Source organism: Sander vitreus, chromosome 19, assembly GCF_031162955.1.
Source record: "Sander vitreus isolate 19-12246 chromosome 19, sanVit1, whole genome shotgun sequence".
Lineage (NCBI taxonomy): Eukaryota > Metazoa > Chordata > Actinopteri > Perciformes > Percidae > Sander > Sander vitreus.
Window position 1 is genome coordinate 11,721,651 of NC_135873.1, and position 26,918 is coordinate 11,748,568.

Here is a 26,918-nt window from a genome sequence, read left to right on the forward strand (position 1 = left end):
AATTTGACTCTTCATCTCATAATCTTTTACTTAAAATGTTTGACTTTTTAATTTCAAAATGAGTGACTTGCTTTCTCATAGTTTTCCACTGTATATCTATCTCATTAACTGGATTTGGTAAGTCAAGACTATTCAAGTTCATTGGTTTTAGAACATCTCGCCAAACACTGGCACGTTTACAGAAATGTTGATTAATGTATCTTTGTAAACAAAGAAATTAAATAAAGATTTACCTTTAGCATTTTCTTTTTTTATTTGAAACTTTTTATCCATTTCTTCTTCTTTTTTTCTGGTGGGAATAGGCTTCCATACTGATAATGTATTTCCCAAATACATTCAAATACAGTCCAAATACATAGATATATGTATATCTATATATCTATAATAGATAGGTGATTTTTTTTTGTGTGCTCAATGTAATATATAATCTGCTTTTGTGAACAAATATTAGGTAAAAACTATTCATACCAGGCCACATTGACACAGAAACAGCCCTTCGATAAAAACGAATGTACAGGCAGAGTGGCAGCCTGCCGCTCTCCACCTATAGAAAGAGTCGCTGTGAGTTGGGGGCGGGTCCTGTGAGTTAGCATGTTTGACTGTACACTGCGCTCAGACAACTTGATACAGAGTAACAGTAAATCAGACAGAGCAGCTCCTACAGCACCAGCAGTGAAATTGTAACCCCGTTGCAAGTATTTTTGGCCGCTGATAGGACCGACCGAGTGAGATCACTGCGGTCTCTTTTCTCGGATAGACTAGAAGAGTTGTTCGGCAAGAGCAACGTAGGGACCGTTTTCAGTCTCATTTCTGCTATATATCTCAATATTAAATCACACTGGAAATGTCCGAAAACAAGCCGAATGATGAGCCGAAGTTATCTACGACGGACAGAGTGGTGAAATGTAAGTGTAATTTTTCATGCCACGCTGAGCGAGACGCTACCACAGCTCTCTCTGTGACCAGCAGCAGCACACTTGAAGAATTCTCTTTCGTAGCAGCAGCAGCAGCAAATGTAGACGCAAATTGTTTACTGGCTATGGAGGAAGAAGGGTGTTAGCCGAGCTATGACAGCAACAGTAAACTAGGAAGTGAGGGTAACTCCAGTTTGTGGACCAGAGCAAGAATATTTTTAGAAATGTGTAACATTCTGCCTGTGAGGCGTGATATAGCCGCTGGCATGTATATGCACCGTTTTCACAACAGCCAGCAGTGTGCCAGATGCATGATCATTGGATTCATATAGTAGGCTACACAGTGCACAGCTTTACAGTATGCATGCAGATATTGTACAAGCAGTGCATTCAACCCAAGGGCGGTTTTCCCTCATTTTGCATGCATCACCAAGCATAGTTTTACCAAGGCTTCTTTTCTTTTTCTTTTTTTACCATTGCATAATACTGCTTGATGTGTATGTTTTGTAATCTCTCATTTGAGTGTGTTCATCGTGTGCCTTTAGTGTTCATGCCATATGGGGTGGTTCTTCCTGCCTTCTGTGTTTACAGGTCTGACATTCCACCTTTGCAGTCTACCATAAGAATGCCATAAAGATCATAATCAAGTCGACCTACCCCGGTTTGAACAGAGAATAGGAGCAATGTAGCCTAGCCAGTTTCATGTTTGACTTTTAATGTTGACTCAAAGGTAGCACTCCACTTAAATTGCAGCATTATAGCCAATTTCTGTTAAAATATGAGCCCTTTATGGCATTCTAAGTGAAATGTCCCATGTTGGAAGATAAACCCAAAGCCTTTCCTCAGAAGTGAGATGACAGAATGTGTTTATTTGTGCTGGTTGGTTGTGATCCAGCACTAGCACAACCATTATCCTCTCCAGCTCCAGTACATCACACCGGACATGTGCAGCGATCACATTGTGCACAATCACAGGAGGGAACCGTTGGGTCATTTTATTCAGGCTTAGCACAGGAATTTCCCCAGTGTGGGATTAATAACGTCTATCTTATCTATCTTAGTTGCAAGTGTTCAACCGGTTGAAATGATTAGATCATCAGGACCATTAAACATTAAGATTTTGTTGAAAGAGGAGGAAAGGCAATGCTACAGTGTTCAAAAGACCATGACTAGAATCATTGACTATATTAAAGGCAAGCCCGAGCTCTGGCTCGCCAAGCTCTATCGCAAATCTGCTTGATTGCTTTCTCAGGCTTAGCTTGTGCCATTTGAAACGTGTGGGGGAGTTTAAAAAAAATGATAACTGCAACAAAGTCTTTCATGTAGCAAGTCAAGCGCTAACCAGTTGTTTTATGGCTACATTTTGCTCAGAAAATGGGGTTCGGTGTTAAAAGAGAGTCACAGAGCATGTCTTGGGTGGTTTTCGTGATGAATATTTCAAGATCTCATCCCCCTACAGTCTCCACCAACTTGAAGGGTAATGAAAAATAGATATGTCAAGTATGGGTTTGAAAGAGATTTAACATTATCACAGGGAGACTTGGCTGGTCTCGTTTATACAGATCTGAAGCTATAGGCTACTTTTGGCCTTTGTCACGCTGTGGGGGGATGCCATCGTATTGCATCGTAGTGCTCTGCATTAGTGAAGCTCTGCTATGGGCTTAATCAGGTTAAAATGTATTGATTAGTCATTAGATAGACTGTCGGGGAATCTGAGAGCCCAGCTTCTACTAGGGCTCACTCTTGAACCTGATGTCAAGATCAGCAAAGTAATTTAACTCATTATTCATTCAAGTTTGGTGAAGTCAGTGTTTTGGTAATGCATCAGTATTGTGACAACACAGACGCTGGCTGTGTACAAAGCACCTCTCCAAAATAACTGCAGGCTATAGGTGTGAAGTCATTTGTTTTCAGCTGCCAAGTTTGCCCTGCTACAAGGTGTCAGTCCAACTTATCGTAAGTGCTTTGCGTCCACCTGTTTTCAAAATGCATTATCATAATGCTCCTAAAAGCCAATGGTGCAGCATAGTAATTACTCATAAGAGTTTAATCAGCTGAGGCAGGTGAAGTTGCATAATGATAATCATGTACATTTCATGCCAGACAGAAAGAAACTGAAATATATGAGCCACTTTCAGCATTAACTATTCCATTGAATGAGCTGTCACTTGTATGTGAGTTGTTTGGTATTGCTGTTGTGTAGAGTTCCTGCTCGCTGGTTGAGTGTTGCAGCTGTTTTAAGTTTACCATAAGTAACATTTGAGTAAGTAATTATGTTGTGACTCAAGTCACAATCCTGATTATTTGGTCAGATATTTATGGTCATGATTTTGTTACTAGTTATTAGCCATACGGCATCAACTATCGGCTATTTTCGTGATTAATAAACCTGTCGATTAGTCTTTCGTCCATGAAATGTCAGAAAATACTAAAAGAAAATGAGGGAAAAAATCGGAATTTTCCACAACCCAAATTTACATTCTGAAATTGCTTGTTGTGTCCAGCCAACAGTCTAAAACCCAAAGACGTTTACCTTATCATCTTATAGAATTCGGAAAACCAGCAACTATTCACAAAAGACAACCTGAAACCAGTGAATTCTCTGCACTTTTGCTTAAAAAAAAATAATCAAGCAAGCATTTTCTTAAACTCAAATTAGCAATTATTGTGCATCATTCATTGAACTTATATCAACATCAGTTGTAGCTACTACAGTCTTTTGAATATATCATTATTGCCAATAAACTATTCCTACTATTGAATGTGGACACAAAATATTGCTCTACAGTTGTATACTGAATGATAGTTTGTACAAGAGCTACCCTCAGTTAGATATAAAATAAATAAAGAGTTAGTAATATGGTCGTCATGGTGCAATCATGACAACCACCACATTCCAAAGCAAAAGGAGCTCAGTAATGGTGTTTTTCCGTCACCAGCTAAGAAGCAAGGCCTCCGAGCCCCCGATGGTGGGTCCTTCTCTGTGAGTGGGGATGGATAACATCTGACATTTGACTTTTGAGGAGAGGCCCCCATGCTCAGACATGCGTGGGCTGGAGAGATAGTGGTGGTGGTGACAGCGGCGCAATGCCAGCCACTGATCCCAGCTGGATAGCCGAGTCATTTATAGAACAGAACATTAAGTAATGCCACATACTTGATCCTTGCCTTACATGTGATCACCTGCATACAATTCTGCTTCTTGTTCATAATCTGGCATGTGTGCCATCATAGTGTTTCTTACAAACACAATACAGAGAGATGAAATGACCATTTGTCACGAATTTCCCTCGGGGTGTTGTCATTCTCCGTGATGTTTTTTTCATTAGCATGCAAAAACATCATCATTAGCTTTATTTGCAGTACGACTTCTGTTCTAAAGTATGTGATTTGAATCCTGCTCTGTCGGTAATTTGTGAAGTTAAAATTACCGTAGCAATAGCCTGCCATGTTTTTGAGAAGTCAGATGTTCATTGGTGTTACTAATCCTGGGTGACTCAGATTGTCAGTAACTACATCCTTTGTTTTTGCCACATAATTTATACTTTTGCAAGACCATCCGTTTTTAATAAAGAGTGAAACATGATGTGCGTGTGCTGCTCTGTGGGACGGAGACAAAGCACAGTGACACTCTCTGTGTCTCTTTATGCAGCTGGCTTGCCAATATTCTTCGGTGGTTGCAAATAATGTGACTGGCTGCTCAAAAAAAGTGTTTATTGTGAGGAGACAAAGATACTGATCACTGAAACGCAACTCTATTAAGTTGAGATCTCCTCTCTGAGAGTTGTCTAAGAATTTGATCATTCATTAATAGTAGATGCTTTAGCATTGACTTACTTCTAGAAAGTGTGAAAGGAAAAAAGAGGCACAATCACGCCCCTTTTGTTTAGTCTGATTATGGCAAAAATAATGAGGGTAATTATAAATGTCAATTTTCCAATTATTAATCCATCTTTGGGTACAGAATCGTTTGATTTGACCAGAACGTAATACTAGAGCTGAAACGACCGAAATCGACAGAAAATATATTTGCAACAGTTTTGATAATTGATTATCGTCAGTCACTCAGAACTGTGGGTTTGGACAAAACAAGCAATTTAAAGATGTCTGATTGGGCTTTAGGAAATTGTGAAGGGCGTTTTCTGAAAATTTTATAAACAGAACTCCTTAATTATTTAAAAACAATAATCAATCTCCAGATTAATTGATAATACAAGTAATCATAAATTGCAGCACTCAAAAATATTAATACTGCCAATAAATATTATTATGCTTCCACAGCAACAGCTAAATGGATTTAGCTGTCTAGCCATGCAGGTGAAAGCGTGTTTAAGAGGCAGAGTGGTTAATTAGAGCCTGTGATTGGTCAGACAGTTGACCTGTGAACAGATCTGCTGCACCAGGCACTTAATTAGCAAACTGTCTACACCATACCCAATCAAGTTGCATTTATTTGCAGGAAGAAAAATCTTGATCACAATTATTATTAATTGTGCAGCATAGTTTGCTGTTTGGTCTAGCTTTCAGCTGCTGGCCTCAATTTATTTCCAGTGTTTTCTTTCCAGGCTGCGACCTTGCCATGAACAATGAGCGTGCAAGATTTAGGTTGGTTGTGTTGCTCTATGGGTGTTTTTTCTGAACAAAAAAAAAAAAGTTAGTGTCATAAGTCTTTAGGGACTGCTGTCATGTCTCCTTTGCATGTGAAGAAGCCTGGGTGCTGGTGGTTGGGGGACCGGCCGCCTCCTCCTCAACATCTTTTGACAGCAGTCCACTCAACCAGCCCGACCTGGAAATGTCGCCTACAGCAGTAACTGTAAGTTACGTGAAGATAACCAAACAAGCGATCAAAGCCGATCGAGTCGTGTACAGGATCTGCTTGCCTAGACTGCTGTGACACAAGAGACTCTTTCGGAGATTTTTGACAATAATGTATTGCATCATGGCATGGTACTGTAGGGAAGACCTGGACTACCTCTGTTGTGATGTGATGCTCAGATACACAGTCTGTGGTATTCTGAACCTGAGTAAGTGCACCTTTACCGCTCATTAGATTAAAGAGGAATTAGGCTCTGTTGTGGATTTAGGGCACAGCAAAGCGGTGGATTTGGACAGATTAAGCTCCATATAGGGGGATAAAGGCGGCTCTGCTCAGAGGTTGTAATCTGACTCCATGCATTAGCTGCTGCTCGTGCTAATTCATGCGAACAAATGGATGTTGGGTCTTGATAAAGCAATAGGTGGAGAAAAACTGTTTACCGACCTTGGCATTTTTAGGTTCTTGCCAAGCCTATGAGTACAGTTCAGGGATTTTTGCAAGCCTTTGAACTCACACTGTTGATACGTTTGGACCGGTACAGTTAGTTCAGCAGCAGTTCAGTAGCTTCTATGTCAAGGGACGGAGTTTTAATACAGCTTTGTACTATTGTGTCATAAGTACCTTACATGTGCCTCATTTTTCTCTTTAACCAGAGGACCAAACTGAAAAATACCACTCCTGATTGCCTGTACCCACAGTGGCATCCGTGAGCCATGGATCATAAAGTTGCGCTATCGTATGTGGTCAAAATCAGCCTTCGTATAAGAAAACCTTTAGCATTTCCCATTTCATGGCTGGCGGACACCAACACATGGTCCTTTTGTCAGCTACAGTGGCTAATAAAAGCGTTTTGGAACAGTCACAGGAGTTGTGTGTCATTAGATGTCTCTCTGGAGCCGGTCACAGCACAGTCACAAATCAATCAATACAGTGTCTACAACATGTGTAACTACACGTTGGACAACCAGTACAGTGAGTGTGGGGGAGGAACGGATAACCCAGTGAACTGGGAGCAACTGGGTTGCTGGGTTACATTAGAGGCCAGTAGAGTAGTAAATCACCTCAAGTCCCAAGAAATGGGCTTTTGAGGGTTGAGTATACACACTCGTGTATAAATAAATGACCATTAGCTACATCATGGGTCACTTTTTGTTCATTTAGGAAGTGGGTTTTCTTCAAAATTCAAATATAGAAAACCATCTGTCACGGGATTGTTGCCAAATGCTGTTAAGCTAAAACTGAGAGCAAATGCTTTGTCAAGGGCTGTGAATCATTGGCTTAACAGAGACTCAATTCAATTACCAACTGAGTGGATGATGATTTGGGTCAGCAGCGATTTGTGATTTATTTATTTGTGCATAATTTGATTCATTATTTTGCATGGTGAATCGGAAAAAGACAACAGAATTATATTGAAAACATTATTCTACAAGGGGAATAAATGTGTTTTTAAAAAGTTAGTTGGCATTTACAAAACACTGAACATTTGAGCTGAGCTTTTCCCTTGGTAATAGTACCACTAGTAGTAGTCGTGACAGTACCAATTTCACCTTAGTAGAGGGGGAGGGAGCAGGTTGGGGAGTGAAAGCCAATGAATGTGGCTGAGGGGGTGCTGTGGATGAGCAAGTGGGTATGAAGGTAGACTACTACTGCTCCAGCATCAGAAGTTAGCAAGTGGAAATACTGTGCCACCTTTACAGATAAAGATGCATAGATTTCTATCACTTACCTGTCCCATTCATTTCAGGGACAAGAAAGGCTGGGGATCTCTAACTTTAGGCATCTTTCGGTAGTTTTGTTCATCTGCAGTGCTTGTCTGTCATTATTAATAATAATTATGGTGATGTATTGACACCCAGGATGACGTTGACCCAGTGAGACGGTAAATGTATTGTTGCTGAAGCCACATTGATTCATTCTTTTTTTTCTTTTAGCAGATTGATGCATCATTTAAAATCAATGTATAGCTTTATCATTAGCAAAATAATTGCAGTCCTGTTTACATTTTGAATTGCCGGAACATTTATTTAACCCCAGCTCAAACTGCATGCTAAATGTAAAACCATTTTAGCGGAACTGAATAATGTTTTGTGCCGTAGAGTAAAACGGCAATTAAATTACAATTTACATCAAGGACAAAACTTCTTCAGTTTGGGTGTCCGTTTTCCTGCTATACTTGTCTCTATTAGAAGGAGGAGGAGGTTCCTTGTAGTGAAAACATACCTGTATGCTAAATGGGAGACTTGTCTTCATGGGTTGGGACAAGGCCCTGCATGTCGCTGTGGGACATATGCAAACATAGACACACTCCTGTGTTGTGCCAGGCGATGGTTTGTATTTAAATATGGGTAAAATGAGTAAAGCCATATGCGGGCTGCCTGTAAATGGTAGATTAGTAAGCAGAGAAAAGTCACCGCAGCGGGAGGGATGTTGTAACTCTTGTGTGAGCTCATCGACTCAGTGCATGTATAGGGGGGAATCGCATAAGGGTGCGCAATATCTCATGGCAACGGTCGAGTCGAGATTGCCTCTTCTCTGCTATCATGTAGGCATGGGTACTTGCCCACACACACACACACACACACACACACACACACACACACACACACACACACACACTCACATTGAATCGGATACAAATGCAACCTGATAAATATGCAGATTTCTTTCATTTTCAGTATGTGGGCATGTGTGTGGGAGCACACAAGAAACACAGGCAGTATAAAACCTGAACATTTTATCGGGCATTATGGGTGGACAAGTAAAGTCAAACCTTAGCTATGAGGGAGTTTGTTATGATGACCTTACTGTGTCTTTTTGGGGAATGACAGCCAGTGAGGCCTGATTTTCTCATTTCAGCCCAACGTTGTCTAATCATTACTCTCAATTTTTTCTTTTTTTCGTAGGGTGTTTGAGCTGAACAGTTATATTCAGGTTGTAGCGCTTCAGTCCACTGCAGCTTTATTTTGGTGGGGGTTCGGGTTGACCGATCACTGAAGCACAGGCGCAGAGAACAGCATCAGCCAACATGGCATCAGCGCTGTGCATTCAGACGATTTGCCCAGTGGTTTCTGGCCAGTGACGGGCTTCAGGCCTTGAAATGCATTTAGACATTTTTCAGGGCATTTTCAGCGCTGGCAGCTTATCACTATAAAGCAGGAGACCTTATTTGAAGTGTAGTATGTGTGGGACTTATAATGAATGTCGTGTACCAGCTTGCCGGTTGTTTGCGGCACTATGAAAGAAGGCAGTGGAGGGTTACCTCCACTTCCTCACCTTTTTATTTACCACTTCATCGTTTCAGCTGCGGCTCGAGAAATTATTATCAGACATGGAGAGAGATCATGTTGTATGCACGGTTCCTTTTTAAATATCAGACCAATCAATACTTTTAATCAAGTGTTATGGAATACTTCATTAAAGGCCTGAGTAACCGTGGGGGCAAGAATAAAAGAAATGTAACCACTTTTTATTTTTTAAATCTGGCGTGTATGGTGTGATTTAGTATTTTTAGGGCATTTAAGAAAAGAAACGTATTCTCACTCTCAACTGTGCAAAGCACAGGCTATTCTCAGGTTCTTGGTGGAGCCTTTTTAACCGGTTTTATTTCTCAGCTCCATTAAGCAAATGAAAAAACATTTGCTTAATTGAGGAAAGCCCTAATTACATTTTGGTAAATAAGCGCCTTAAATGCCACGTTGTTTTGCCGTTGTTCATTCACTGTTGATCCTGCTCCTTTCTTTCAGGTGTTGTTAACTAACTAGCTAAAGTACAGTAGTGTGTGAACGAGAGAGAAACTCCAGCTATACAAATACAGCTGGAGGTGAGTCGAGGCCCCAAGGTTTATTTACACTCATTCACACGCGTTAATTATAGACCACCTGGCTGAAAATGAACCCTTTTATTCCACGTGGTGGTGAATTGGGTTGGTGTCTGCTTGTCTCCCATAGGAAAAAAAAAATCTTTCATTGGATATCAGCTTGTTCTGTAATTGACCTGACAGGATGTTGTTTTTGGCATTTGTGTTACTAGACGAGACACTACTTACTGGTGTTGGCTAGCATGTTTCTCATCCATATATTTATTTCCAGAATTTTAGTCAATCAGGACCTCATTTTAAAAAAAGGTCTGGATTATGATTTATTAATTTTTTTTAAAGGAAATTTTGCATGAATTTACAATCAAGCCTTTTTTTAGCGAAAACCAGGCAAGCAGGGGTTAAGTTATCCTCAGAGCTGATGATGGCAGGCCTCTCAGTCACTCCTGCCCACGAGGAGAGGAGAGGAGAGGAGAGGAGAGGAGGACCATTGCCTGGGCCCACTCACTCAAAACACACACTGCAGAGGCTGGCCAGAGTCGTGACTGAAGTGTGTGTGTTGTGTTTTGTTTTGTCTGTTGAAACAGGCCGTAAGGGTCAACTCAAAAAGGAGCACCAGGTGACATTTCATTCCTGGCAATAGGCCCTGAGCAATACATTTTCTCTGGGAACAGACTGCTAGTGTTTTGCAAGTTAAAGTCAGATTTAATTTTCAATAGAGGTAATAGAGGGTTGTCCCCGATAGACTGTAGTTTGCCAACACAAGGTCGGTCACAGACAGTCACAACCCCCTGGAAGTAAAGCCGAGTCTGAGTTGGCCTCCACAGTTGCCAGGCCAAGGGGAGCGCGATGATAGTGCAAACTGATATCTCATCAGTCTGAGCTCACAGTGTGCCTCTGTTAGCCAGATTGTGGAGAGGTTAGTGTGTCCCAGGGCTCTGATTGATTTTGTGCCTGTCCAAACCGCACCGGGGAGCCATAACTTACAATGATCAATCATTTCAGCGTTAATGCCGTCCAGCTCCCAATCGGGCCATTAGGAGTAGAGGGAGGGCTCGTGGACTCCTATTGTATCTTTTTGCTGTCAAGTGGGCCTGCCACTTACGAGCGGTTGCATTTTGCTTCATTGATTGCATGCAGAGAGATCCTGTTCCTTAGTAGACAGTGGTTGAGTGATGCACTAGTTCATTGTTGTGCATGTTCATACATGCATCCGTGTGTTTTCATATGTGCGGTGATGACTCTAAAGAATGTCAAACTCAATGAAGTAGTAGGAGCCTCCCATTCCACTCATTTAACACACACACACACACACACACACACACACACACACCACACACCACACACCACACCAGACATGACAACTAACGAGCTGTAATGTTCTTTGGCATATCATGCAAGCCTTTAATAGTGGCCCAGCCCCTTCAGAAACTGGCAAGGTTGAGAAGTGACACACAAGCTTACTGGCGTACTGTTACCGCTGTGAACACAAGTATGGGTATGTCCATGACACACTGTCTCAAGAAGACTAAAGACTACAATGTCTTTGACAGCTTTTCTACCGGGGCTCGACAGTTACTTACTAGTCGACACTGTCTTTTTTTTCTGTCAAAACTTTGAGACAGACTGTACGAGGCTGATGTTTTTTCTTTTTCACTGGATTAACTATTTTCTATCTCTCTGTCATGTATTCCAGCCAGCCTCCAACAACATATTGCTTGTCTTTTTCCTCTGTTTAGTTTTAGCTTCGGTTCTGCCATCCCTGCTCTCAACCATGACTGCAATGCTTCCTCTAGGAAACTGTCTGCCATTCATTCAGCATTTCTTTTCATTCCTTTTTGCACAATTGCTTGCTAACGCTGCTGCTCAACTGTGTCAGACCCATGTTGTAAGACCAAAACACCCATAATGCTTCAGGCCCGTCTCCCTGTACAGAACGTAATCCGATCCCCCTGGAAGAATGTGGCAAGCTTTGGGGACGCCAAATCGAGGTACAAATCTGCCAGTCAGCCGGCAGATAGTGTATCTTCGAGTGATTTTAAGCCAGCACTTCGGCAGCTATTGGCAAGAATCTGATCAATTTAGCATTCCACCTCTACCAGACCAAATTCATTTTTTTTCAAACACTTGACAGTAACGTTGGCAGGCGGTAGTTGTAAGCTGTGTTAAACATTTGTTGAGAACTATCTGTTTTGTAGACCGCAGTTAAGAGGGCAGAGACTTCTTTTCAGCCTAACAGATGGTGTATATCGTACAGAGCTACGCACTTTCACAGTATTAGGCTGCCACCCTGTATGGATGTCTTTATAAAGCCTATTTGCTTTTGATGAGGGCAAATATACTGTGTTTTAGAATCAGAAAACTGCCAGGATATATGGCAGTGTATGCTTTTGTGCCTCCGTTTGCTTTTAGTGAAGGAAATTATTATTATTAACGTAAAATACAGTTTTTTTAATACCACTTGTCCTGCTGTTCAGTCTTTTAATATACGTGTAATGGTCATGTAATAGTTATAAATGAGAGGCACCAGCTGAGGCTAAGGGTAGCTCTGCAGAGGAACATACCAAGTGGGAATGTCTTTAAAAGTAAAGCCATTGAAAAAAGCTGAGCTACTGTATCTGGTCTGTAAATGTAAAAAGATATGCATGAACAGCAAAGGCCTTTGACCACAGCAGAGGAGAATCTGGGAGTCTCCCTTCAGGCAGTCAAGCTGTCAAGTGTTCCTTTCTGAGTCCTGAATTTACTCACTGACATGATCCTCAACGACACATGACCTTTGTGGCAGGCCTGTTTGGCCCAGAGGGATCAGGGGCACGACCTAGGCAGTCCTCTACAGCTTGACCCACACTACCCAGCACTACCCTGGCCCTTACTTACATCTCTTATCTTTGTTCAGATGCTGACTGCAGAGATGGCTTTCGAAAGTGATGCTTTAACTGCCTTTAATCTCACGTCCGCTAGTAAAGCCTGTACAGATGGTGCCTTCAGCATAATACTCCACGAGTGAATTTTGAAAGTGCTTTCTCTGCAGTATGGAGGTCAGGCTGGCAGCAGGGAAGGATGATTTACGTTACAGTCACTTTTAGCCCAGAAGGGTTACATAATAGCAGCTACTTCAGGGGTTCCGTCACAGCTTCTCCTGATATATAGAGCTTGTGTGTGTGTTCGTGTGTGTGTGTGTGTTTGTGTGTTTGTGTGTGTGTTCGTTCGTGTTCCTTGCTGACTCAGAATTCCTTTGTTCATTAGAGAAGTAATTCCTCTGTTGCCCTGCCTCCCTCCTATCCCAGCCCAGTGTCATTTTCTTGCTTTTCATTCTTGGCAGTCAGGTGCCCCTGCTGGCAGGAGAACCCACCACACCCGCACAGTCATGTCCTAGAGATGGGCTTAAGAGGTGGGCGTAGGCAAGAGGGGGAAAGGAAGCAATGGCAAAGGAAGGGGACTCTTAGGGGCCTTGTTGTCTTGGCAAGAGGTGGGAGGAGGTGGCTGGCTGCGCCATCCCATTGCCTTACCACCTGTCCCTCAGAAAAAACACAGTCAGGCTGCCAGAAATTAAAACTCAACCATGGATCTCTTGGATACAAACATTTGATGCCAGAAAGATGCTTGTTACAATATTATATATGTCTTATTTATACTGAAATGCTAATCCCTCAGTACAGTTTCAACTGAGATATTTTAGCTTTATTTATTTGATTTGTGCTTACCATTTCTGATCCTCCCTTGTCCTTTTGACACAGCATTGAGGAATGCCCTTTCACATATGTGATGGGGCTATTCTAGTATGGTTGGGAGGGTTTGCCCCAGTTTACAGATCATTGTGATAGTGGCAGAGAGGTATTCACTTTCAAGTCTAGCAGGTAACCTCCCCAGCTGAGAGGAGTAAGGGAGGGGGTTAATTAATAATGAGTGTAATGAGAATAATGAATGTTATCTACAGTTCAGTAGTGTGTGTTTTTTTTTTTTTTGGGTCAGCCTCAAGTCTTGTAGGCTCCGTTTACCAAGTGTGGGTGAAAATATAGACTGGCCTCAACCCCTCTGTATGCGTCTAGTAATTGCATTCTAGAAATGCCAACATCTCGGCTGCCAACGAGCCCTCCTTGGGAGGTGCGATCACGCCTGTTGAGGCATATTATCTCAGAGGCAAGCTGTGAATGACTACAGAAAACACTGAAGTCAGATGGAGTTTCTGCAACATTTTCCTATTGATGTGCATATTAGAGCCCGACCGATATATCGGCAGGCCGATATTATTGGCCGATATTAGGCATTTTCCAAACTATCGGTATCAGCATCTATAATGGCCGATGAATGAATATTTTAAAAAATAAAATAAAAACAGACGAAACACCCTTTAAACTTTGCTTCTTGTACTACAACCTGCCTCTGCTGGACTGGAGCTATTGAGGACTGACTGATTCAGTACACTACCTCATATACTGTATATAGTTTATATTTTGCTGCTGTTGTTATTTATCAGAACTTATAGAACTTAACAGAATATTTTTTTCCAGTCTTGTTCAAAGTTATATTTATGAAGATTACCACAATACAATATGTCTATTAATAATGTTGTGTTTTTGTTCATAGGACTTTAAGTTTCATATCTTAAGTTTGTATTTGTATACATTTTATTTATCAGAACTTTAATATATTTTGATGTTCCTCTGTTCTGTTGCGACAAAAAAAACAAAAAACTATTGATTGAACAAATAACTAATGTTAGGGAAATCTGTTTATGTTTTGTTACGGGTTTTTGGATTTTTAATAAAAAATATATATTGGCCGATATATCGGAATATCGGATTTTTTCGATAACGGCCTTAAACATACCTGCAAACGAGTCGCTTTTCGGTGAAAATCGCCGTTTTGAATGGGAAAATGTCATCCACGTGAATCGTGTAGATCTGAAGAGTTTTTATTTGGTGGGGGGGTTATGCCAGCCTCGTGCTGCATTCAAAGTTGTTGTAAAATACCCTTTTCCCATCCAGTGGCTGTTTTTGTCGTTTAACAGGAATTTACTGGTGAAATAAGTTATTGTTATTCCATTTTTAATAAATCATGATGTGTCACCTTTTTCAGCTCTTCTGAGTTTGCAGGTATGCTTAAAAATCCTTTATCGGTCAGGCTCTAGTGCATATGTATGTTGACTGTAGCAGGTAGTGAAATTGATAAAAACAGCAACATTTAACAACAAATCCCACGTGCAAAATGTAGAACTAATTCGCTTTTGGAACTGACCATTTTGCAAATGTTGCTGCAAAGCTGTCCAGTTTAATTGTGGTAGCATACTGCAATATATTTGTACTTTGCTGTAATAGTATCATTATAGTATTGAGTTTCACATGTTAAACTTAGTAGTGAAGCTTTTGAAGTCAAATTTTTGGTTTTGTGACAACTGCAACCCTAGCTGAACTGCACACAGCGGATCTGTATCGTGTCCAGCCACCCGTCTGTATGTCACTACACACTCATAGAAAAAGCCACCAACAAGAACGCTTTGTAAAGTGGCTGTCTGTGCTCTGGTGACGCTCTCTAGGGTTAGTGGGGACATATGTTCTCGATAGACCTGTTTCGTCAGTCCTTCCCAATACAAGCACCAGTTGACAGCATGATGGAGAGTGGTGAAGGACTCACACAAAGGTGGTCCTGTGCACGAGTAGGGACAGGATTTTGTCCAGACTGGAATCCAAATGTGCCTCCCAATCCTTTCTTAGCTGCCTGACCTTTCTGTTTACCATCTGAAGAAAAGGTTGAAATTGTAGCCTTGAAGCCCTGCAGAAAGATGCCATCATTGAGGCCAAGACCAGACACGTGATAGCATAGACCTTATGGGGTAACCTGATTTACTTTAATTTGATTTATGAATGACAATTTAGAGTTGTGATCAGTAGTAAAATTTGAGAACACTGAATTTTTGACTCACTTTGTGCAGTTCCACAAAAAAAGACTAAAGCCGACAACCAGTTGACCCAGTGAGCATACGTTCCGCACATTGCTTTGCTTTGCATCAGTGTTAGCTCATGGTCTTGCTTGGGAGCAATTAAGGATAAACCAGACTAAATAGGTGCAATCTCAGATTCACTTATACTAATATATCTTTCTCTCTTATTGTCTGTAGACTGCCAATAATGGTTAGAAAATGTTAACAGCAGCTGTCTGCTTGGTGTGCGCGGGCCTTAAAATGACAAGTCAAGGAATTGGCATGTTGAATTTGTGGTGTGTTTGTCATGATAGCAGTCTTTTAGGTGTAGTACATAACACTGGGGAATATGCAGATAAGTGTGGCTAGGAAGCTGTGTGGCTAGGAAGCTGTCTGGCTGTAATGTGCCACAGGTTCCATTTGTGGGAATAGCTTGCATACACCCGAGCATACACCCATAGCACCCTGTCTTCCAGATCCTTTCAGCCTCGTCCATTGTTCCGTCTCTGCTATGCTCCAAAGCTGATTACAACGCCTTCTCTAATGAAAGCTAATCCTGTGTCACGGCATTGTGGAGTAGGAGGAGGGGGGCAGGCCTCAGCATGGCAAAGCTAGCAGGGAATATCTTCTTCAGGGCCTGTCAGAGTGGCTTTCAGAGGAAATGCCAGAGAGTGTTAACGTCTCCACAAACCTGGAAAGCTGCAGTGTTTTACATTGAGATTGAGCTTTTTTTGTGCTGGCCTGTTGGCCCTTACACCTTTTACACAGTACTGCCCAAACTTGTAATGGCCTGCATAATTCACTTTAACTATGTTAAGTCCAGTCATTCATCATAGCTTCTTAGTACAGTTGTTGGAACGGACATGTCTAAATTACTTCTCTTCAGGTCTGTCTGACCTGTGTTGTGCCTTTACCTGTACTGAAATCTGAACCCTTTCTTTCAAACACTTCCTATGTACTTGGTCTAATTACACAGAAATATTTACACATCGGCCCAGTTTCGGTGATTCAAGGTGATTCTTTGGAAAAATGTATTTAGCCTAGGATAAGGCTTCACACTAGTCAGGAAAGCCAGCACTGAAATCATACCAATCGCACTTCTTGCTATAGATTGCTTGCACTTTTGTTTCCATTAAGTAAAAAAGGAAATCCCATCCTATTTACAATCATTTGAATTTGCCAAAGTTTTTATATATTTGTATGTATTAGTGTAGTTTGTCTTCTAGAGATGTTTTGAATTTTATTTTGATGTATGTGGCAACTTATGTGGAAATTGCAGTGGTGTAGACATTATAATGGCAAAAACTGGCACAGTTGAAAGTTGGATGAGCTAAGACGGTTTTAGGGATGCACTAACGGTTTCTCCCCCAGTTCCAATGCTGATACCTCAACTCAATACCGAGTACCTAGCTTATACCAGGACTCTCTTTTTACCAAATTACGTGTTCAATTAATTTAAATCATTTTAATGTAAGCTAACGTGAGGCCAGAGATAGCAATGGCCCAAAAACCTCTGGCCCGCAATGACCGAAACACTGAATTTTATGACATTGATAAAGAAACATAATGCAGATTGGTCATGTCTTGGCTGAGACCAGATCTGTTTATCAGTCGGTATCGACACCAAAACTGATTCAGCGTCAGATTGGTGGATCTCTAGATTTCAGCAGCATGCTTTTAACATGATTCACGATTTATCTAAATGTAAAATCACTGAAGCAGAAAGAATCACTGATATGATAAAATGCTCACATATTTCCATCATTTTCCTACATTGACCATACTTACTATTTGAATCTTACATTGCTGAATAAAACAAAAGCCACCCATTTTGCTTAGTGTCTTGATCAGTTGAAAAGTAGACCTTAAAGATTCCATCCAAAAAGCTGCTCTACCTAAATACTGCCACTTTTTGCTTAGAGAAGAAATGATAGCTCTATCATGGTGTCAATATTTAATAAGGCTTTCACAGTTTCACAGTGGACTGACTTGACTGTCTGTCGTCAGGGTGTGCTACAAGTTGTGTGAGCATGGTAAATCTGCAGGGACATCCCATCCAGTGAACTGTGATTCAGGGAGTGGATCGTTTTTTGAGAGACTGACAGGTAGGGCTGGGCGATAAAACATCTCGATATGGGATTGCTATAAAATTCAGGTCGATAACGATGATTAACTTTGGACATATTTTACTCGATATGGATAGATCTGACAGCCTATCACACAGCAGAAATAAACGCCATTCCATTTCAGAAGGTGGCGGTAATGCACAGCAAAAAATTTTTTCCAATCGCCAAAAAATGTCACTAGTAGAAGAAGAAGAAGTTTTTGGCTTGCACGTCAAAGTACACGCCCATTTCCTACACACAGCATTGTTTGAGCTACCAGCGGCTAAGAAAATGGAAGAAATGAGTGGAACCGAGGGGCATGGGTACGAAATCAACGGTGAAAGGGAACTCCAAAGCTGAGGAAATTGTTGACAAAAAAGGTAACGCAACGTCAATTACATGGAAGTGGTTTGGATATCTCAAAAGTGAAGAAGCGCAGATTAACACAGTCTGCAAAACTGACCAAGACGGGAAACGCAACCAATCTTTTCTGTCACTTGAAAAGGTACCATCCCCGCGACCTCACCCAGAGTTTGAAAATGCGGGCCCATGTTTACGTTAGTCCAACGTCCTAGTGGTTCTTCTGCTGTTAGCAGCGCTAGCGGGGCTGAAAAACAAATATCAATCGTGTGGTCTTTTGCGACCATTGCACCATATGAAAAGTGAATGTGATAGTAGTCACAGCTTTTAGTTTTATTTACATTATTTGCATTTACATTACTAACTTGTACTGTTTTGTTAAGGCAGATAAAGCATATTTGCAAAGTTAAATGTTTACATTTAGAGGTTATTCAATATATTCTTTTATCACAAAATATATTCTAAACCAAGCCATGTTTGCACAGTTAAATGTTACATTATGTTATTCTATTTTTTTTCTGTTAATAAACTAGATTCTAAAGTGTAACTTATGAACCCTCTGGTTTCTTCAGGCTTCAGTCATTGTCAGGATACTCTTCAAACTGGCAGCATTATCAAATTATATATTGTGATAAATATCGATATTGATCAATATGGAATAAATTATCGTGATCTTATTTTTTGCCATATAGCCCAGCTCTACTGACAGGTGCTCTGTACCCAGCACACTTTTTTTTTCTCCTTTCTCTTGACCGTGTGAATGCATTTTTATTTCATTGACTGATCATTTCACTCTCCCTGACTCATGCACCTCCCCCACTTCAGCTCCAAATCACTGAAGTCATTTGCCAGCCGTGATCCAGGGCCCTGCCCGGCCTCTCACTGTGTCATTGATCGGCTGCTACATTGATGGCTCGCCACACACCCCACCACCCCCCCAGAAAACTAGTGTAGGAACATCCCTTAAAAAATGCCTATCCACCCCCCCACCAAAGCATCTGCCGCCCTACTCCCATCTGTCCATCCTTGCATACATACCCGTACATTTATCCATCCCTCCATTCACCCACGCCAGCCTCCCACGCTTCAGCCCTATCCTCACTAATTAATCAGGGACTTACTGTAGTCAGAGTGCTGTCTGTGCAGCGGTGCATTTTGATCACCTGCTGCTGCTAACGCTTTCTACATCTCTCATGTAAAATCTGTTGAGCCAGCAGCAGGATTAACGTTTGCTTGTCACTCACTCTCAAATTGCTGTTGGCCGGGTCTCTAAAACTCTGCTATGGGCTATTTTCTGTCAGAGTTTGATGGTCTTTGATAACCCTGACAGCCATGGCAGGATGGATGCAGGTCTTTCGGGTGTATTGTTGGCTTGTTTAGTGTTCGACCTGTCTATCTTAATAATGAGGATCCCGAGATAACTGTCATTGATGGGAACCTCTGTTGAGACAGCCACATGTTGTTGCAGTGAACAGCTGTAGTTTCAGATGCACCATCACACTTCTTATGTTTGTGTTCCTCACATTCTGCTATACAACAGTGGAATATGTATGATAAGGCTTCTGCTCCTATTTCCAGCCTTGGATCTAACATGCTGCCGGCGACTCATTTTTAAGCCAATAGTTTGATGGATGAAAGATTAAAACTGAGACTCTTCAGTGCTGTTTCCCTGGCAACCCTTTTTACTCACTTGTATCTAATATCACTCCTGTTTGTTTATGCGATGTAAAAGCTTATACCGCTGCTGCTGCAGCAGATGATGATGGTCAGCAACTCCTGTCCACTCGTAGCATTTAATGAAAGTTATGGTCATTACTAGAGGTGTTGAAATTAATCAAATAATCGATGCATCGAATCGTGGACATGGACGATGCTGCATCGATAATCGGCCGGGCCATAATCGATTATTTCTGTTTTACAATTTAATGTATGCCTAACAACCTTTCTGTTTACATATTCTGTTATGTTTTGCACATTCAGCAAGTGCCATGTGCTCAGTGCTGTAGTTTTATGTATCCGATTTATTTAGTATTAGAGCACTGCAGAATGTTTTGTTTTTGAAGCTATGAATTAAATATCCTATATGGCTTTAATAGAAAAATGTATTTGACGCATCGTGATGCATCAAGATATCGAATCGCTGACATGACAATCGTAATCGAATCGGGAGATCAGTGAAGATTCACACCTCTAGTCATTACAGCTACAATTAGCTATGACATTGACCACAGGCTATTGACTATATTGAAAATGTGCAGTATATACGCTTTCGAAGCTTGGGATGTGTTCTGTACCAGTACAAACAAATATTTTTTGTCTTTCTTAAATGTGAAATAGTTTAGGGTAATGTAGGTTGAAAAGATATTAAACATCCAAGTTGCAGCAAGTATCGGGTGAAATTTAGATAATTTGCATACACGTATAAATATAAGCACACAAATAGGTATAAGTAGCCTCAAATTGAGAATTTGCGAACATGAATTTACAGAACAGAAACGTTATTCCGCAAAATAAAAAGTGGGGTGACAAAGATAAAAGCGTTGTGTCACTACCTGAAATAGATCCCCCTTTTTTCTCTTCTTTTTTTGAAAGAGAATTAAACTATTAAACCTAAGTGGCCCATTTAAATTGTACAGTTTTTTTTTCAGTGCATTACACAGCGGCGTCCGTGCTCCATGTAACCAAAGCTGAGCAGCAAGGAGGAATGCTGACACGCGTGGTATACTCGCTGCAGCCGACCTGTCGAGCGCCAGTGTGACGTCATGGGAGCGCCGTAACTGTTTATACTCGCGTGTGGTGGTCGCTACACTAGTTGCAGTCTTCTCCTGAACAGAGGTGGCGCTAATGAGGAAAGGCTATCGACTTTGCTATTTCTACGGACTAGAAGAAGAAGAAAAAGGTAAACGACAACAGAACTGGCAGCAGCATTGACGTCAATGCTTCGATTTGATTCGATGACCTACTTGGTCGGAAAGCCTTTCATTCACCATAAAATAACTCATCTTAACCCAGTAAGATTACAAGAGAGACTTGCAGTCACTTGCCCAGGAGCTCGTTCATGCTTCCTGTTTCCGCTTTGTCGTGCGCCGCTGAAAAAAAAGAGTGGTGCGCTCCCTCTGGACGCGCACTCCAAGATCTGGCGTGCCATCAAGATCTACATCATTTTGACGTCACATTGGCGAGCCCCAGCTCGGATGCGGCGACTGTAAAACGGCCTTAATACACCATCCAATGTACAAACCCCATTTCCAATGAAGTTGGGACGTTGTGTAAAACGTAAATAAAACAAGAATGCAATGATTTGCAAATCCTTTTCAACCTATAACCAATTGAATACACTACAAAGACAAGATATTTAATGCTCAAACTGAAACTTTGCTTTTTTTTTGTGTCATGATTGGGTATAACAGGAGCATCCCCAAAAGGCTCAAGGATGTGGCGAGGTTCACCACTTTGAACAACTGCGTGAGCAAATAGTCCACAGTTAAAGAAAGTTTCTCAATGTACAAGGAATTTAGGGATTTCATCATCTACAGTACATAATATCAGAATATCAAAAGATTCAGAGAATCTGGAGAAATCTCTGCACGTAAGAGGCAAGGCCGAAAACCAACATTGAATGCCCGTGACCTTCGATCCCTCAGGCGGCACTGCATTAAAAACCGACATCATTGTGTAAAGGATATCACCACGTGGTCTCAGGAACACTGCGGAAAACTATTGTCAGTTAACACAGTTCGTCGCTACATCTACAAGCGCAAGTTAAAACTCTACCATGCAAAGCGAAAGCCTTATATCAACAACACCCAGAAACGCCGCCAGCTTCTCTGGGCCCGAGCTCATCTGAGATGGACTGACGCAAAGTGGAAAAGTGTGCTGTGGTCTGACGAGTCCACGTTTCAAATTGTTTTTGGAAATCCTGGACATAATGTCCTCTGGGCCAAAGAGGAACAGGACCATCCAGATTGTTATCAGCGCAGAGCTCAAAAGCAATGTGTAGACTGGCGGTGTGTTAGTGCCCACGGCATTGGTAACTTGCACATCTGTGAAGGCACCATTTAATGCTGAAAGATGCAGGTTTTGGAGCAACATATGCTGCCATCCAAGCAACGTCTTTTTCAGGGACGTCCCTGCTTATTTCAGCAAGACAATGCCAAGCCACATTCTGCATGTGTTACAACAGCGTGGCTTCGTAGTAAAAGCGTGCGGGTACTAGACTGGCCTGCCTGCAGTCCAGACCTGTCTCCCATTGAAAATGTCTGGCGCATTATGAAGCGCAAAATTTGACAACAGACAGACTGTTGAGCAACTGAAGTCGTACATCAAGCAAGAATGGGAAAGAATTCCACCTACAAAGCTTCAACAATTAGTGTCTTCAGTTCCCAAACACTTATTGAGTGTTGTTAAAAGGAAAGGTGATGTAACACAGTGGTAAACATGCCCCCGTCCCAGCCTTTTTGGAACGTGTTGCAGGCATCAAATTCAAAATGAGTGAATATACATTAAATATATTGTCTTTGTAGTGTATTCAATTGATTATAGGTTGCAAATCATTGTATTCTGTTTTTATTTATGTTTTACACAACGTCCCGACTTCATTGGAATTAAGGTTTTTAACTCAACAATTGTATTAGACGAGTGTTCTATTAATTAGAGGAAATTAAGTCATTTGAAGGCTCAATTTTGTAATTTTAGGGCATGAATTATTAATTACAGGGAGCAAATTGAGTAGTGCAGGAGCCCAAATTATTAATTTGAGGACACGATTGATAATTTGTATGTACAAATGATTAACTAGGTTATCCTTAATACCTACCGGTCTGTCCTCGGTGGCCAGATGGGAGGCTTATATGTTCTATAGGTGGACTTCCATTTTAATACGTCTTCATATAACACAATATCTTTGCTGTACAGAGTCACAATTACCAATACTAGGTGTATGGATTTAGTTGTGCTGCTGAATCGGCTCAATTATGGAATCCAGCCTGTTAACCTTGCTTTTGCAAAATTATCAAACAACTTAAACTGTACAACTGCTCATTCAGTTTAGGGTCATTTTTTAAGGGCTACCTTAAAAGACCAAATTTCCCTTGTCGTCTTCGAGTGCAATTCTTTTATTATCCATTAAGGCACACAGTATTGCTTTTTTGAATCTTACATGTGGAAAATGGTGTATTCTATGCTGACTCAAAGCCGTTTTGACTCTGAAAGAAGGTTGTTTTTGCTGGCTTAGCCTACCATTCATTTCTGTTTTATGATTTCTTTGCTCAAGAATCATCTCTAAATTAAAATGGCAGCCTCCTAAAAAAATTTAGGATATTGCAATACACAATTTCTACTGTGGACTGTGGGCGTTATTGTGTAACTGGAATTTATATTGTATTAATTGTATGTAAGGGATGCATTATTTCTATAGACTTGAATTATTGATTGACAGTGTTTAGGCTTACTAGATGGGTTGTAGAGGGAGAGCACCAATTTCAGCCCTGACATTGACATCAAACTGGTTTATGTGTGTGAGGTAGGTATTGCAAATAATTTATCACCTCATGAATTAGTGCATTATATGGTTCAGCTGCTGCAGTTCTTTGTAGTCAGCAAAGATAGCCTTATCTTTTGCATTATGCATGTCAGGTAATCAGCTTCTGAATGGACTCCATGGTGGTGTAATAGTGAAGCAAGGAAACTGCTGCCAGATGACATTTGAAGTCAAGGTGCTTTCTGATGTACAGTATGTCCTTTGTTTCCTACCGCCTACAGAAGTCATGCGTTCATCCTGGACTCCTAAACATATCCCACTCTAATTAAATGCGTAATTGAATTAACAAACCGAGGCTATCAGTGGAGAATGACTTGCACACTCTTGGTGCCCTATTGAACACTTGGCAGTCGTCCTCAAGCATTCACCACACACAGCGGATGCTTTATAACTAAAAGGCTTCCAACTGAAATGAAAGTCTGAGTGTGATTGAATTTTTTCATTTCTGTACTGTCAATAGCAGATTCATCTCATGCATATAGTGCAGCTCCATTATACTGTTCTTTCCACATTTGTTGATGTGCTACTGGGTGTTTTTCTTCTTTATGTGTGTTGCCTATTGCAAACAAATACTGCCGCATACCCCTCCACTTTGGTTGTGTTGTCTTACCCATGGATGGATTACTGAACAGACCCGTATTCTGCAAATGCAAAGTGTCCCAGAAAGAGACCCAAAACGAACACAAAGAGACTGGGGGTAACGGTTCACAAAAGTCATGGTTCCATGCGAGTCTGGTACAGCGGAAAAAAAATCAAATGCATAAAGATAAGTTTCTTGTCATTTATTTTGAACATACAGTAGTGCAAGTGTCAGAGATGAACATCATTTAGTGGGGACAGAGATAACATTTTGACCACTGGCGACTTTGGTTTACTATTTTCATGATAAAATAAGGAACATTTCAAACTTCGGTATTACACACTGAACAAACTTTCCCAAAAGGTCACAATAGGCCATAAAATACATGGAATAATACAAAATACTTGTGCATCAAGAGTGTTTCAATTAGTTCCACCTTGGCTAGATTTAAACACAGCACCCAAACATTTTTCATTCCTGTGATCGGCACATCTGGGCGATGCTGTCGAATGTGCGTTAGCATGTCAGATGTGTTTCCTTTCACATACCCGACAATGGTGGAACAACGCTGACACACTTTCCTTGTCTTATACACAACTTTCTCTCTCTGTTGCTGTTGTAGCTGACCGGGAACTCGCAGGCGGGTCGTCCAGCTCCAGCATTTCATTTGCACTCGTTATGGTGTGATTGACTCACGCCAATCCGTGTGTTGTGCTAACCTCAGCATACGTTTCTAATGGCGTACAGCTATTGGGACCTTTGGTTCCACATTACACGCATCAGTTTTCATACCATGTTTTGTACGTGAGGCTGTCTGCACCAGACCGTGACCTCCGTACCATGATGGTTCGGTACAAATACACAAACTGTTACAGCCCCAAAACAAAACACGGAACGTCCACAAACGACACGGCTGCATGGTTCTGTGGTGGCTTTGTGTCTCTTCCAGTCTGGGTGTTTTGCATCGTGTAGGAGTTGTGGGGGGCCTTTTACATATCTGTGCCAAGGAGCCCGTTGTGTCATAATCCGTCCGGCACTGGTATTTACGTACCATTTGATCAGATAGCGAGTTTCAACTTCTTGCTAATTCTGCCAGCCACGTAACCTTGCCCGAGGATAAAGAGCACAACGCCATCGTGCGAAAAAGGCAAATGGACCAGAGGAATTGTGACTGCTGTTTTGTGCATGTAAGGAAGTAAAGATCAGTATCGCGCTTTAGATCAGACAGCACACTGCCTTTGCATAACAACATCTGACCATGCAGTCAAATTACTTCTGGTATTCTATGCTTTGTATGAACTGACCTTTGTTGCACTCGCACATAGTTCTGGAGTCTTTGTTCGGTCTCAGCTCCCTGTTGGTCATGCTGAGATTTCCACTGGCCATGCTGAGTCTTGGGGGAGGAAAATTGCTGGTCTGGTGGAAGGGGGCAGAGGGTTTGAGGTGGACAGTGACAACCCAAGTCTCGCCCACGCTTCGCGAGGGCTCCCGCTGCATCATGCACCATCAGCAATTTCTTGGGGGTCAATTTGGCATCTGATGGAAAAATGCTGTGCATCGCGGGATTTATGTTTCTGGCCCTGGAATTGTAATAATTTATTATGGGTTGTCGCCTTTCTCGCCAAGCAGTCTGCTGTGTCTGTACGGTTTTTAAAGGAATTCATTTGTTTAATCAATTCCCACTTATTGGCCACAGTCCCAACTCAGCTTGGACAGTGCTGACTTAATACAGAAGCAGTTATTCGCAGATAGCTTGCTCTTCATAACCGTCTAGGGCAGCCACAGTCAATGTTTACTATAGGTATTGCTGTGCAGTTGATAAAAATAAACCACCATGGCTGCTAGTTGTGGCACTATATCGATATATCGATTGACTGGCCATATTGTGTGAGCGGCGCTGTATTACCACTTTATCAATAAAAGCACTTCTTAAACAATTTCTGATGTTATACAGCACAAAGTACAGGCATGTTTTGTTGTTTGTTTTTTGCTCAGTAGTTGTCGTCTGTATTCCAGAAATATCTCCTGAATATCACTGAATGTGACTGTACTGTTGTTTATTCTGTATTTCTAATGCAAGGTGTAGCACACACAACTTTCAGACAGCTGACAAGGCCAAGAAGGGAGAAGATAAGCAGGAATTGTAGACGTCAGGCCTGCCAGTTCAACATCAAGGTTGCACTCCGTGTTCTTCGCTAAATGAAGCCAGGGGCTGCCTTGTGAGCTCTGCAGCAGTCCGTCTCACTCGCTCCAATTAGGCTGATCTGTCCAGCACCATACGACTGCGCACCTCCTGCTGTGTTGTTCTTCCGAGAGATCACATAAACTCTGAACTACATCAACTTGAACATTTCAAGTTGCCTGTTTCTCAGCAGTTTCAGATGCACTGCACCCGGCGTCTCACACCTGAATGTCTTCTATACTCTGGGATAGTTATTCTACTTACGAATGTTGCGTGAACAAAGGTGGCTGCCGGGGTTGATGATCTAAAGCTTTGTGAGTTCAAGACCTAAGACTCGGCGCTAATCCACCGAAGAAGGAACTCATTAAATCTTGCCATAAATCTTGCTGACCAACACGAGAGAGTACACTTTCATTAGATCAACTTTAAAGTCCATTTAGCACACCCTCCAGACATTCAGAGGTTTAGTGGTCTAGTAATGTTTAAACCTTAAGGCTGATGGATGGCTTTAATTTGTATCTTGGAAATTACAATACTAATCTGAGACAAATTACCAGGTAAAGTTAAATCAGACTGCAGATTTGTTTTTTTTCATCCTCTCTGAACCTCTCTCACTTTCTCATCATTACTCTCTCATGCGAGAGTCGAGGCTGCAGTGCAATTTCACAGTTACATAACAGAAGGG

The 26,918-nt window shown here is 41.4% G+C and overlaps 1 protein-coding gene across 1 annotated transcript in view; it reads left to right on the plus strand.

Annotated features, from left to right (window-relative positions):
• Positions 1 to 618: 618 nt before the first annotated feature.
• The window catches only part of LOC144534099 (protein phosphatase 3 catalytic subunit alpha), a 69,904-nt gene continuing 43,604 nt past the window's right edge, over positions 619 to 26,918 (plus strand). The window contains exon 1 of the mRNA XM_078275809.1: positions 619 to 905. Coding sequence (XP_078131935.1) covers positions 845 to 905 — 61 coding nt within the window. The 5' untranslated portion in view covers positions 619 to 844. The remainder of the gene's footprint in view (positions 906 to 26,918) is intronic.